The sequence below is a fragment of the Amblyomma mixtum genome, chromosome 1, assembly GCF_055824585.1.
Source record: "Amblyomma mixtum isolate Tamu chromosome 1, ASM5582458v1, whole genome shotgun sequence".
Lineage (NCBI taxonomy): Eukaryota > Metazoa > Arthropoda > Arachnida > Ixodida > Ixodidae > Amblyomma > Amblyomma mixtum.
The window spans coordinates 93,766,707-93,781,247 of NC_143012.1; the positions used below are offsets into that span (position 1 = coordinate 93,766,707).

General features: G+C 50.3%; 1 protein-coding gene across 2 annotated transcripts; it reads left to right on the forward strand.

Moving 5' to 3' along the window:
- The first annotated feature begins 2,650 nt into the window (after nt 1–2,650).
- On the forward strand, nt 2,651–12,788 carry LOC149367236 (uncharacterized). 2 transcript variants are annotated; one of them, XM_089554641.1, is made up of 7 exons: nt 2,651–2,986; nt 3,477–3,587; nt 3,705–3,758; nt 3,941–4,012; nt 4,270–4,341; nt 4,421–4,453; nt 5,956–12,788. In XM_089554641.1, exons 1-7 carry the CDS (start codon nt 2,788–2,790, stop codon nt 6,987–6,989), a joined length of 1,575 nt encoding a protein of 524 aa, XP_089410767.1. In that variant the 5' UTR covers nt 2,651–2,787; the 3' UTR covers nt 6,990–12,788. The 2 variants fall into 2 exon arrangements, with proteins under 2 accessions (XP_089410767.1, XP_089410774.1); XM_089554648.1 differs by lacking the exon at nt 5,956–12,788 and having other exon boundaries at nt 4,421–4,596.
- The last annotated feature ends 1,753 nt before the right edge of the window (nt 12,789–14,541 follow it).

Here is a 14,541-nt window from a genome sequence, read left to right on the forward strand (position 1 = left end):
CTGAATTTCGTGAATTGCCAGGATCTTTCTGATTGTTTGGGCGTCTCGCACCCCGACGACGATGATGTTCTGTTCCCATATGGGCCAAACGCTGAGCTCGGCTGAGCCCTTGTCGACGCCAGCAGCAATGTGCAAGGCGTTTCCGACCGCGTTGCTTCCCCTGAATTTGCTGAGATCCAGCGTTCCTTTAGGTTTGATTATGATCACTGCATCTTGCTTGTCCAGACGCGGCTGCGGAGGAGGCTTCCAACGCTTGACTTGCGTGCGGGGCGTCTGCTGCAGCGGCGTATCCCCTGCCGCGGTGACGCGTCCATCTGGCGTTCGACCTTTTTGCCGTGCCGAGTGGTTGTCACGGGCTGATGCGCGTTCCCACTCTTCTATCTTGCGTTGGATAATCGCCTCCGTAACCTTGTCGAAAACTGGGGTTTTCGCCTGCGGCATGGTGACAATCTGCATCCCCTCCGGGTCGTATCCCATCAGGGTCGTCATGGTTTGCGGCAGAATTTGCCCGCGGAGCCGCGGCGGGCAGCTGAGTCGTGGCCTAACTGTTAGGCTTAGCAACTCGCGCGATCCGCTTGGTCTTCAAATTCTCGAAGGATTTGAGAAAACGGTCCCACCTGAACAAGGGTGGGTGGTCTCCTCGTTGTTCTGGAAGAGAGAGAGAGAAACAACTTTATTGCCATAGATTGGAGGGATTTAGGGCAGGTGGGCTTGGAAGTGTAGCCAGATGGTGTCGCAGCGCTTCGGCAAATGCTTCGGGAAAGGATCATAAAATTCGGCGGAGCCGACGTGAGACACGTCCGCTCTTCCCGACTGCTGAGGCGCGTCCCAATTTTCGACTAGTGTCTACTGAGATATGCGAGACAGTTAATGCGTAATTTCCTTTCCTCAAATACAATTTTCATTTTCTACATTACGGCCCCTCTTTCTTCTTTCACTCCACTTCCTCCCTTCCTGTACAGTGCGACTCAGGTGTCCACCGATACGACAGAGAATTACTGCGCCATTTCCTTTCCTTAAAAACCGTTGCGTTAAAAGGGCAAGGCATCGCGCCGAACGGGTGGTGGCGTTCAATGGACTCCGTGGCAGCACTACAACACGCTGTCGCGTTCCACTCCTAAAGGCGAACCTTAGCGTCATTAATTGGTAGTTAATTAATGCACGAACAAAATCTGCAGTGAACAATCGCGTAGCAGAATGCAGCACTCAGGCTTTCGTCTTTCAGCACTTTAGCCGCTAAAGTTCCTCGCAATTTTTCAGTTGGTCGAAACGGTCGTGACATCACAGTGCGCGAATTTCAAACGGGGCCAATTGTACTTCGGCTAGTAACCAGGCAACCAATTGAAGGAATCGTAAAGTGATGCTCCAAATAAGTGGGACTTAGCTTAGTTAATTGCTTAATTACTCAATTAGCCTAATTAACGTTTCTAGTCAGGTCATATAAATAAATAAAACGAGTAAGAAATTGGTCGAGCTCGGGAATCGAACCCCGGTATTCGGAGTGTGAGACGAACATGCTATCCACTCCGCCATGCCAGCTCGATGGTTTGGGAAGAACAAAGGTGCGTCTAGTGAATACGGCGTCTTCGTTCACTCCCATCCTCCTCCCTTCTCTTCCGGTGAGGTTTAGGTGTACATCGAGATATGCGAGACAGATACATTTCCTTTCATCAAAAACCAATTTACCGAGGAGCGAGGCATAGAACCGAATGGGCGATGGCGTTCTATGGGCTCCTGGAAGCGTTGCAAGACGCTGTCGCGTTCCACTCTTAGAGGCGAAGCTTAACATCTTAACCACACATCAATGACCACACTTTAGGTCAAAAAAGTGCCCCCCTGAATTTTGACGGGTGTCCACCGAGATATGTCAGACAGTTACTGCGTAATTTCCTTTCCTCAAATACAATTTTCATTTTCTAATTACGGGCCATCTTTGTTTTTCTTCTTCCACTCTCACTTCCTCCCTTCCTCTATGGTGCGGTTCAGGTGTCCACCGAGATGACAGAGAATTACTGCGCCCTTTCCTTTCCTCAAAAAGCGTTCAAAGGGCAAGGCATCGCGCCGAACGGGGGGTGGCGTTCCGTGGACTCCCTGGAAGCGCTACAACACGCTGTCGCGTTCCACTCCTAAAGGCGAAGCTTATGCGTCATTAATTAGGAGTTAATTAGTATTCAGGCACAAATCAGTAATTAACCATTAATTAGTGATTTGTCATCACTTAGTAATTAGTACTCAATTACATGTGACGCCACCAGTGCCACAGAAGCAGTCAAAGTGGTGCGGAAAACGCTTTCGCCTCTACGCACTTTAGACAGTCAAAGTGCCCCCTGAATTTTTAAGGTTTAATGCCTCATCGTTGTAAGCAGCAGTTGTCGACAGAAATGTCACGCTTTTCAATTGGTCGAAATGGTCGCGTCGTCACACTGCGCGAATTTCAAACGGGCCAACTGTACTTTGGCTAGTAACCATGCAACCAATTAAACGGATGGTTCGTTTGGTTTGGTTTGGTTTATGGGGTTTAACGTCCCGAAGCGACTCACGCTATAAGAGACGCCGTAGAGAAGGGCTGCAGAAATTTCCACAACCTGGGGTTCTTTAACGTGCACTGACATCGCACAGTCCACGGGCCTCTAGAATTTCGCCTCCTTTTTCCAGTCGAGATTACTAGCCTCGCTCCCAGCAGTCCCTAGGCCGCGTCCACCATTTTGGAGGGCAGAGCGTACGCGCGGACGGATAGCACTGCGTTGATCCGTGTGAGCACTGCGTTCCTCAGTCTCCGGCCGAACAATGCCCAACACTTGTGCGGCTGTAGGCTGCACTAACCGTCGCGGGAAGGAAGGTGTGAGGTTTTTTCGCTTTCCTTCGGAGCGCTACTACTCGCAGCGCAGGAAAAGATGGGTCGTCGCTGTGCGTCGGGTTTCCCCCGATGGCTCACCATGGGAGCCGTCAGAACATGACCGCATCTGCAGCGATCATTTCTATACAGGTGCGTAAAAACTTCTTCAGAATGGGTTGCTGCTTTCTAACGCTTCTCGTATTTCCGCGCAGCCAGTTAAAATATCACAGACTGCGTCTGAGTTAGGCTAGGCTACGATATTTTCTCGGCACATACAGGGTGGTCCAAAATATGTGCGAACACGGCTCAGCGTGGCCGCGCTCCGAGGTGAGCATCGAAGCTACGCGGCGCAGGCGCACACAGGGCCCGGAGGCGGTGCTTCGTGTCATCGTCTGCTGCGCGTCGCCGTCTGCGACCACACCAGAAGCACTGACGCGCCGCGGAGCGCGGGCACGCTGAGCCGTGATCGCACATATTTTGGACCACCCTGTACATGACGGCGCTCAAGCGTTGCACTTCGCGCCGAGAAAACGGCGTTTGACGATCCACGCCGATGCTGTATTAGGCTTTTTTGACATTATTCTAGTTTTTGCTTTTCGCGTGTTCTGGACATGTAGCCATAAATGCTGCTTATTTTCAGGGAAGCCAGTGCGATCACTTTCCCACCCAGACTACGTGCCATCCATCTTCACGCATCGGCCTGCTCGTGAAGGCATCCTGCGCAGGCACCAGCGTGCCGCGGAAAGGCGAGGTATTTACACCGTCTGTCCTCAACCGTTTATTACATGCATGCCGGTGCTGTGCACGGTAGCCTGTTTATTGCAGTTGGATAAATTCCCGTCAATCTGACTGCTATCTTATTTGCCAGGCGCTCCTCGACGAGACGAACCAGCGGCGGGTATGATCGCGCACGACGCAGCAGGTAATGAGCTTTTGCTGAATAATATGCACCTCATCAGAAATTGAAAATCACTGTCACATCAAGCCATTTTACTACATATGAACTTATTATAATAAGTCTCCAAACCTTTAGATACTATAGGCACATAAGAAACTAGTTTTGCATTTGTTTTGTACAAATTAATTATGAGCACTGCTTTACAGGTTCCAACAGCACACCACTTGTGAACGGCCAAGGTTCTGATGACGAGTGTGGTATTGATTTGCCACTTCCAGGTAAAAAATTTAGTACAAATGTCACTTTACTGTGATGTAATCATGACCACTTCATACCTGAAAAGCCTAAGAAACATTCTGTAGTTTACATTATTCACTAGTGCTGCAAAATACCCCTAATAGTCAAAACCACATATTTTGAACTAATGTGCACACTTCTGTGTTTCGAACATTAGTGTGCACTTATTCTTTTTGTGGAAACAGCTGGTTCGCATTCTATTCTAGAGCTAACATTGTCTGCACTGTGGACTTTTCAGAAACCTTGGACGTTGCAAATGTCGGGGCAGCACCTGCTTCAGGAGATCATGCTGCCGGGGCTGCAGACCCTTGTAAGACACACTGCGAATGAAGTGGTGCCATGTGATCATCATTTTCAACACCTAATGATTCTTCCTTTTTTCTCTCCAGGCACACATGGCATGCGCTCCGCTGCAGAAATAGGTGAGTTGTTTGTCTTTTCTAGTGGTAAACTTGCAACTCAATATTACACCATGAAACAGTTAGACCTGGTGCAAGACTTCAACTTTTTGGTCATCAGCGGTACCAACTTAACACTGGATGAGATCACAAAAGCAGACTAGGGCCACCTCATAACTATGGACTGTAAATTTCGGCATTTGACTAAAAATCATGACAAATGCCTAAATGTGGCATTATGGAACTTCCTTGCCTTTTTTCGGGTTCTGTGCAGCATACTGCCATTTTGGCTCATTACTGGAAAAAAATCCTGTTGCAAAGTATGAAAAACCATGTTTTCATTTGATGGATCGACCTCTAGTTCAGCTCTGTGTTACAAGATGTGGTTGTGCAGATTGTATTGTACTGATGGAGGTATTCTGGAAGAAGGCTTGTGCAACGGCAGCTGCTAGCAAGAAACAGTTGGGCCGGTAATGTAATTAATATCCGATAGTGTACTCTTTGTAGACTATAAGGACGGCGTATGTCTTTAGCGGAGAAGTTGTTCATAACTGCAGCAATGCCTTACCTGGGCTCACTCATTGCAACTCATGACCTGCTTGGACTCAACTCATTTCGACTCATGACTCCATCTGTGCTCACTCATTCGGGCTCAGTTGCACATTTAAACTAATGGCTCACCCAGGCTCACCTTCACTCATACTCCTATAAGCCCACACATCGGAGAGCTCGGGCGTTTTTACGCCGAACGGCCTGAGTTATGCGCCTAAAATGGCAAAAAAAAGGGGTTAAAAACGCAGTTATGCGATGAGCTCTCAACTGCAGCTAGCCAGTAGGCACGCCCTCCTCAGAGGCCTGCAGTCGCTCGCGGGATGTAAAGATCTAAGGCTGCTGCATGTGTTCGCCAACCAATTAAAAAAACAAGCAAGGGAGAACTAGAGGAACCACTATATAGCAAGCCACAGCTAATATCTGACGAGACCAAGCATGGAGACTAATCACTCATCTTTTAGTAATGTTCTAGGGTGCAGCTGTCACAAAAAATAAATACCATCAAACAGTGAAGTTGCTCTACATCATCTCAACCAAAAGTGCAGTCAGTATTATGAGTGCACAGGAAACTCGTGTTCTACCGGACTGAACAGGACTCGGATCACGATTTGAATGTGAGCCCGAGTGAGTTTGCCGACCTATGCATGTCAATGCATTCATTGTTACTAGTAAGGTTGATTCATTGTTTTTGTTAAAACTATCACAAATAGCTTTTATTATTAGACAATTTATGTGCACAGGTGGCAAAATTAAGCAGTGCTAGCCTGTGCCTCAGTCAGCTTTCATAATATGCCTTGTTTTTTGTCACAGGAAAACTTTACTTCATCATGTGAGCAGAGTACAGCCTTCAATTGTGCACTTACTCTGCACGACTTTTGATATTTATGACATGTGATCTCTCTCCACGAAGGGTTTGTAAGCTGTGGTGTGTTCTCATTGCTAGACGGTGCCTGTTTTCTTTCTTTTTTCCCCAGAGGCTTCGGTGACATTGGTTCACCTTCCCGCAGCTATCGAGGCTGCAGATGTACGCAAAGAACTGGCAGCCACAAAAGCAGCCCTTGCCAAGTCGCAAGGCATGGCTGCATTTTGGGAGCAACAATACAAGTGTGTGAAAGAAAGGCTGCTGACCACTAGTAGACTTCAGCAGCCTAGTGAATGTAAATATTATACAGGGCTGCCTTCATATGAAGTGTTCAAAGGTCTGTACACTGCTCTGAACAGTGCCATGCCTCAGTCATCCAAAGGGCCATCACGCGCACTTGGTAGCATTGATGATTTTTTCATGGTGCTGGTAAGGCTTCGAACAGGGATGCCCGTTAAGGAACTTGCACGTAATTTTGGCATGACCCAGTCTTACGTGAGCAAGACCTTTTCTAAGTGGGTGCTGTTTATGCACAAAGCTTTGCGTGCCATTACCCGTGTGCCATCGCTAGCTGAAGTGCAGCAAAATCTTCCGAAACAATTTTTAAACTTTCGGGACACGCGCATGGTTATTGATGGCACCGAGATCAGGTTGCAGACACCGTCATCAGTGGATGCACAGCGCCAAACTTTCTCGCCCTATAAGCATGGCAACACAGTTAAAGTGCTTGTAGGTGCCACACCAGACGGCTATGTCTGCTTTGTCTCAGATGCTTGGGGGGGGTCAATTTCTGACAGGGATTTAGTTCTAAAAAGCAAACTGCTAGATATTTTCAAACCCGGTGATGCCATTATGATGGACAAAGGATTCAAAATTTTTGACCTTCTGCCTCCCGGGGTAACGGCACATATGCCGCCATTTAATAGGCCCTCATTAGGTCAGATGAACACTGGTGATGTTTCGAAGACCAGAAGCATTGCCAGCGCTCGCGTACACATCGAGCGTGTCATCAGACGCATCAAAGAATTTCATATTTTGGATGGTGGATACCCCATCACAATGACTGACATTATAAATCCAGTACTACAGACATGTGCTTACCTCAGCAATTTCCAATATCCACTAGTGCAGGAACAGGACAGCTGAAGTAGCAGGTGCTATACGAGCGGGTGGTATGAAAGGTTTAATGTATTGACACATGGGCTGTAAGGGACACCGTAGTACAGTGCTTGGAATTTAGGCCACTGGGGGTTCTCTAATATCCACTGACATCGCACAACAGTTGTGGTTTATCATCTAAGCTGTAAGGGGCTCCACAAACCTCATAATCTCATCCACCCGCCTCACTCTGTCACCAACTGCTAAGTGGTGGTGGTGATGGATTTCTACGGCACAAGGTAGTTTTCATTGCACAAGGTGGGGTCAAAGACCCATTTCCCAAGCATTTCATCCCAAAGAAGCCGAGCACCAGGCAGGGGAAAGCTTGTACCCACTGCATCACTAGTGGATAGCTGGCGGCTCGGGGGATCAAACCCTGCACCTCTCGCATGCGAGGCGGATGCTCAAACGACTAGGCCACCGCAGCGGTGCTAAGTCAAACTTCTCTGGAAATCCCATCTGTTACCTTGAGGGACCATCAGCGGTCTTCCCTCGCATAACTGTCCTGATATGACCATTTCTCCATGTGTGTGTTGATCACATTTCACACAGTCAAGAAATTCCAGCCCCCATTGTACATAAATGTAGCATTCGGGTTGGTTTATCAGGTTTAACGTCCCAAAGCGAGTCAGGCTTACCGGTATTGTACAAACAGCATTCAGTGGTAACAACTGCATGAGCACATAGTGTACTGAACCAAAGCATTTCAGATGTGCTTCCTGTACATAGCCAGCACAGGTTGTTTTTCTCTCTACACGTATTATGTACTATAAGGGACATATGTCCCTGTGAAAAAAAGAGTAAGGAAACCAAAGCGGACATCCCTGTTCTTAGCCGGGGGTCAGAGACCTCATTTGGGAAGTTGAAAGTTTCACTCGTATGCCCTTGTGTGTCACAGTGAAATGAGACTGTCAGCAGGCATGGCGCAAGTGTGTCGGTTGCCTTTCATACGGCCGAGAGATTCTTGGGCACATAGATGTTGCATTCAGTGTCATTGCACTATGCGAGAGCACCTTGACAGGCTACAAGTGTTGTGTAAGCAGCATTTAGTGGTTGGCAACTGCTTCAGAGCAGTGTACTGAACTGCAGCACTGGAGACTGGTATATGTACATTGCCAAATCAGGTTATGCTTTTCTGTGTGCGATCCCAGTCAAGCTGTGCATGTTAAAACTGCAGCGCAATTTTTTATGTTGCAACTATGAAAAAGAGCAGTAACATCTCCTTTGCTGCGACAAGGATTAGTATAGTGCAGCCATGTTGGTTTTTGTGAGCACACGCACCATGACCATGCTGCAGGTGGTAGGTCGCAAGGTATTTAGCACAGAGATAAGAAAGGACTGTTGTGGGGCAGGGGCTACCTCGAACCCGGGCTCTATGGGTAGTGTGTTTGAGCCAAGGAAAGAGGGAACTTGAAGTTTGGGAAAATGATAACAAGTGGGTTTAGTGGCACCTTTGGTGAAACTTATTTACATAATTTACAAACAGTCAAAAACTCAGGAGTCCATGCGTCAAGCGACTGAATGAGCCTTGTCACCAGGGCCCAGAGTGTTTATTCTCACTCTGCACGCTCCTTAAATCCCCTAAGGTCTGCCCCTTCACCAGGCGGTGGCCAATGCAATACATGGCACATTTCTTCAAGATGAGAAAAGTTGCAAAGCATGTAGCAAGCAGAGGCACTCGTGCGAATGGGAGAGGAGAAATCACAAGTCCGCAGCTATTTCTTACTGAGGTGCAACAGTCTTGCAAGCAGCACACCGGTGATTCATGCGGGGCCGTGGGCCACAACTGTGGCAAGCTCTGATTCGAGCCGGCTCCTGTTGGACATGGCTAATTGCTTGAAGGCACCGTTCCCTTCTTCCTCTGTCGTTTGTCCATCGTCGGTTGCTGCCCCAGATGTCCTTCTAGCTGGGAACCTGTCAAAGGGAACCCCCCCGCAAAGAGTGGGAAAATCTCCGCAGGCACTTTCAGAGCCAGGCATCCTTTCTTTTTTTCAACGGGGGTCAACTGATGGTCAAACGTGTCGCCAGCAGGGTTGTAACAGGACATAAACTTGTCTTGCTGCCATTTTCTATTGCACACAAATGCAATGATTGTGAGACAGCACTCTGAGCAAGATTACATACCACTACCTGGCAGTAGCATATTGCACTATGAACTCTTCCCTTGATGGCCTGCCAGCACAGTCTTTCTTGGTGTCCTAATTTCCACAATACTTGAGCCTCTACCCCATTAAGAGTCTAGGCGAAGAAGTCCGCTAAAGATGCAGGTTTGATAACTGCTGCTGCGGTCATCGCTTTTTTCCTTTTGCACACTTGACACAGTACAGTGAGATTCTCGTTCTCATTGCTGCAGACTAGTAACGGCCTTCTCAGAAAGTCTCTGCTCCTTGGCTTCAAACAGTGGAGTATGATGGTAGCAGTGAAGCAGCAGCTTCTTGAAGGCATCAGTGGTTCTGCTGTGAGCACGGATGCATTTATTCTACCGTCGAACAACAGTTACAAACAAAGGGCTTGAAATACAGACGGCGGCATCTCCGCTCGCGGCTGAAGGCTCTCTCCCCGACTCGGCACTCCGAGAGGGAACGCACGGAGACAGTCAGGGTTGCCAGGCCACTTATGAGTTTGGCTGTTCCAGGCGGCGAGTGGCTTGCACCTCACATCCCACCCCGCCTGCAAGTCCAAGTCCTCTTGGACAGGAACATTAGTCTACTTTGGCAAAGTCATAGTCAAGCAGTCGCCTGGGTGGTGCACGGTGACGCTGAGGTCGCTGACTCGCTGAACCAGTTGGCTGATCCGGCTCATTGGTCATAAATGGCATTTGCTCGGCATTGTCTTCATCAGGACTCGGGATAGGTTGCACGGCTTCGCATGTGGGTTCCACTAGCACTGGGTCAAAGTACGGAGGGTGGTACAGTTTCATTTGACTTATGTGCACTGTACGCGCATCTGGTGAGGGTGTGGCGGAGTTCGTTATGCGCCGAACGTCGTAGGTGACGGGCGTCCTTTTCCGTGTCACCTGGTAGAGTCCCTTGAACTTTGGCGCGAGCTTTTCAGTTCCGCCAAGTACTGGCTCTTGTCTTCGCACCCAGACAAAGTCTCCGACGTCAAATGAGGCGCTGCGGTGGGTGCGGTCGTAGATTCTCTTGCGGTTCCTTTGAGCTTCCTGAGAGTTACTCGCAGCCTCGCTGCGAAGGTCTGGCAAGTTCATAAGCCTGTCACGAATGTCGGCTGCTTGCGTTGTGCGGACTTTCTGATATGGGAGTTTCGGCAAAAATCCAAACAGAAGCTCGAATGGCGAAAATCCTGTACTTCTGTGGCGGGTTACATTGACAGCGAAAGCTGCTTCATCGAGTTTGGAGACCCACAGTGCCTGATCATTGTTGCACAGTTTTCGGAGGACGGTCACAAGTGTGGCATTGGCACGTTCCACCAGTCCGTTGCTAGCTGCTCTGTAAGCTACTGAGAAGTGTATGTTCACACCATGCATATGCATGAAGTTCTTGAACAGGTGTGATTCAAATGACTTGGCATGGTCACACAAACAATGGTCAGGAGCACCGAACCTGTAAAACACTGAGTGGAGATGTTTCAAGGCATCTTTTGTAGAGGTTGTAGGCACAGCAGTTTCACTGTGGAAGTGTCCCAGTATAGGTGCTGTTGTAAGTGCGGCACGAAGGGCTTCAAAGGCTTGTTGACACTCAACTGTCCACTCGAAGTCAGCCTTTCGGATGACAGCTTGCAGAGGTGCGGCAACTTTCGAGAAGTTCGGGATGAAGCGGCTCTTTTTGTCTTTCTGCGTCACGACAATGGCAGGAAATCCCCAAGGTCTAGATGAAGAACGGATGATGTCATTTTGAAGAAGAGATGCTGTTTGGGCTTCGAGGAACTTGCAATCACTGGCTGTGTAGCGGTATGGTTGCCGTCCATAAGGCTTTGCATCCGGCAGTAAGTTGATCTCGTGCTCGATGCCTTCATACAGGCCAATGTCATCAGGGCTGGTAGCAAGGAGACGTGAGTGGCGGTGCACTATTTTCTTCACTGCTTGCTGCTCTTCGGGCTTGAGTTGGGTCCCGATGATGATATCAGGGAAACTGTTGGGCGTGGATGAACATGGCTCAGAAGGAAATATGCTGCATGAGGCTGGCTTGGCTGGGCTCTTGTAGTCTGCTGGCTTAGTTTGAGACTGGGCTGCCTTATTGAGCTTGCTCCACACTGGCTCGTGTTCGTCTGGTTCAAAATCCACTTGTAGGGGTTCGCTGGTGGTATGCGGTGGGTCAAAGCGAGACAAAGTTGATGTTTTAAGTATCACTGCATTGGACATACGCGGTAACAGTTCCTCTTTGCACAGCACGACAGTGTTTGTAGAGTGTTTGTAGAGTTCCGCTTGAGCAGCATAAAACCAGTCCTCTCCCAGAATAAGGGGAAGGGCATTTCTCTGAAGGACTGCGGCATCTACAATTGCAGAGAGGGGGCCTACGCTGATTCGCAAGAAGACAGATCCCTGAGGCACGACGGAGGCTCCTCCTACGACGAGAAGGGGTGGCTTTGTCCACGGCTCTATGCTGAGGTTTTCAGCTAGGCTGGCAGCGAGGATAGTGACGTTCGAACCACTGTCTGGGAAGGCATTGATCTCTCCAAGGCCCTTGACGTGAGCAGTGATAACCGCACACCTAAGCATGGATCCAAGCAAAGGGTCCTCAGTGCGGCCAACACAAGCTGTTGGCGTTTTAGGGATTGTTTGCGTCTTGTCTCGGGAGGGCTGTCCTTTCTCAGTGCAGTTGCTAGCCAGATGGCCCTTTTCCTTGCAGCTATAACATACTGCTTCGCTTAGGTCTTGCCCTCGTCTGTAGGCAGGTGCACCATACTTGGAAGAGATTGCCTCGTACCGATGTTCTTGGTTAGCAGGTGGCAGGTTGGATATTCTTGAGGGCGGCAGCCTTCCACGGTTTGGTTGCTGGTAGGTGCTATTTATAGGTCGGGAAGGCTGGCGGATGTCTGCAGTGCTCTCGGTCGTAGCTGTAGCACTGGAGGTGATAGGATGCGGCTGTCGACTTGAAATTGGCGCGGATGGCTTTGACAGTCTAGTCATGCGGGAGTGGTCCATGGCATGATCAACTTCTGAAGCGATGCTGACGAAATCCTGGACAGTCTTCGGGCGTTGAACGACGATCGCTGTAGCCACTTGCTCATCACGGATGCCCTGAATTAAATATTCGATGTGTTCTTTGTCACTCAATGAAAGTGGGCACCTTCCAATTATCTTGAGCTTGGCGAGAGTATAGGTAACCAGGCTCTCACCGGGGCTTTGCTCACGCGCACCGACAAGTTCCTGCCACTGTATAAGCGACAGTCGCTCGCCGAACTGCGCTATAAGCGCTTCCTTCCACTCTGACCAAGTTTTTAGCTGGTGGCCAGTGATTTCCTTCCAGTCAGCGGCTGGGCCACGAAGTTTTGAGAGGGCGATGGCTAGCAGGGTAGCGGGTTCCCAAGAGGCAAGCTGTTGGGTGCGCTCGAGATCGTCTATCCATCGGGTTACGGATAACCCTCCGTCGCCACTGAACGTCGGAAGCGTTGATGACAAGTCCGGCAAAGTTGTTACGTGCACTGCTCTCGTAGAGGCTTGTGACAGTGTCAAAGCTAGTTGATTTTGAAGGTAGGCGGTCAAAATCTGCATATTCTGTACGGGGTCGGCGCTGAACACTGGCATAGGTTGGAAAAACTGGTCACCTTGAGTTGGAGCGGGCTGCGTCTCGGTGACTGATACAGTTGTTTCCGGTAGCAGGACTCGTTTTGCGGAAGTGTCAGCAAGGATGCGAGAAATAAGTTCGTCCTTGGAACCAGTATTGTCCAAATTGCGTTGTGATAGTTCATCTCGCAAGAATTGCGCTGTAAAACCAGCGAGGTCCGAGGCGGTGGGTTCCTCCCAGTTTATGAGCGGCACGGCGGCGGCGGCGGTGAGACGGGCGTTGGGCTTTGGCTGCTGGTGCTCGACACACGTTGACTCTGGCTTTCGGTGAAGTGGCTTGCGGCTTCGAATGGGCGGGCTACACCGAGGTTCGGGACGTCGACTGCGCCATATGTGAGCACGGATGCATTTATTCTACCGTCGAACAACAGTTACAAACAAAGGGCTTGAAATACAGACGGCGGCGTCTCCGCTCGCGGCTGAAGGCTCTCTCCCCGACTCGGCACTCCGAGAGGGAACGCACGGAGACAGTCAGGGTTGCCAGGCCACTTATGAGTTTGGCTGTTCCAGGCGGCGAGTGGCTTGCACCTCACACTGCCTTCTTGACTACGTCTCTGGCACTTCCATTTTTCGGCTGCCACGGTGGTTCAGTGGTCATAGCACTCGGCTACTGACCCAAAAAGATGCGAATTCGATCCCGTCCGCTGCGGTCACATTTCGATGGAGACGAAACGCTAGAGTCCTGTGTATTGTGGTCGAAATCCCCGGGTGGCCAAAATTATCCGCAGGCCTCCACTACGGCGCCCCTCATAGCCAGAGTCACTTCAGGACGTTGTTGAGGATTTGCGGGGTCGCAGCAGAGCACCAGAGAGAGATGACCAGCGTGGCAGGCTTCTAGTTCCGAACAGCCCGTGCCAGGCAGAGATGGAGTAGCCACGGCAGGCAAGCAGGCAGCTAGAGGAACAGTGTCCCCACGGGGTCGCTACAAGGTCTGGTAAGTTCAGGTCAGGGGCCGGGAAGAGCCGTCGGCTGGAGTGCGCCGGCTCAGGTGGACGAGCCTGGCTGCTGCGCAAGGAGCGAATGATGCAGGGTGCAGAGCTGACAAAGGATATTAGGGCAATGGAGACCATGGTCGGGCCGACACCAACTGTAGTGCTGCCCGCTGACACAAGTGTCATCGATGTTGGAAAGTTGCAGCTGATGTCGATGGGGATCTGACGCGCCGTGTACACGGTCACAAGCACAGGAGCGGCCGAAACGGCTCCATGGACTGACAGCAGCTGTGGTGGGACCGTCGACACAACGATGACAGCTGTGACGATGCCGGAGGAAATTGCTGGGCTCAATGCCAGGCGCTTGGGTGAAGCGAGAGTGGCAGTCCGGAGCAACTGGCCAGTGCTGATGTGCGTGTGGGCATGGTCTTCTGTGGGTGGCTGTAAGAAGGTTGTGGCAGTGACAGGCCGTGGAGCTGAGACGGCTACATCAGACGGCTGGCTGACAGCAACAGACACAGCTGGTGGATGGACAGTTGCTGCACTACTCGGTGTGGGTAGCTCTGCCATTCGTTGGTGAAGGTGGCTCAAGGCAGGCACCAAAGCAGACGCTTGCTGCGACAGTGTCGAGCTGCCAGGGTCAGACTCCAAGAAGTGGTTGACAGTACTAAGGGCTTGGGGTGGGGCCTCTTGGGCAGGCGGTGTGGCCGCCGGGGTAGTGGGGCTGGTAAGTGGCATATGCTGCGGTAGCGGCAATGTCACTTCGCCTTTAGCACAATTGCTCAGGTCAGTGTCTGACGGCTTTGGCGGAATGAGCGATGAGGCGGCAGGTGAGCTTTTGACTGGCAGCGATGCTACGCAG

Bases quoted from the DNA above. Each gene is read 5' to 3' on its own strand.
- LOC149367236 (XM_089554641.1), top strand. From the start codon at position 2,788: ATGCCCAACACTTGTGCGGCTGTAGGCTGCACTAACCGTCGCGGGAAG. The intron at 4,013-4,269 runs GTAAAAAATTTA...TGGACTTTTCAG, and splicing joins TATTGATTTGCCACTTCCAG to AAACCTTGGACGTTGCAAAT. The intron at 4,454-5,955 runs GTGAGTTGTTTG...TTTTTTCCCCAG, and splicing joins GCGCTCCGCTGCAGAAATAG to AGGCTTCGGTGACATTGGTT.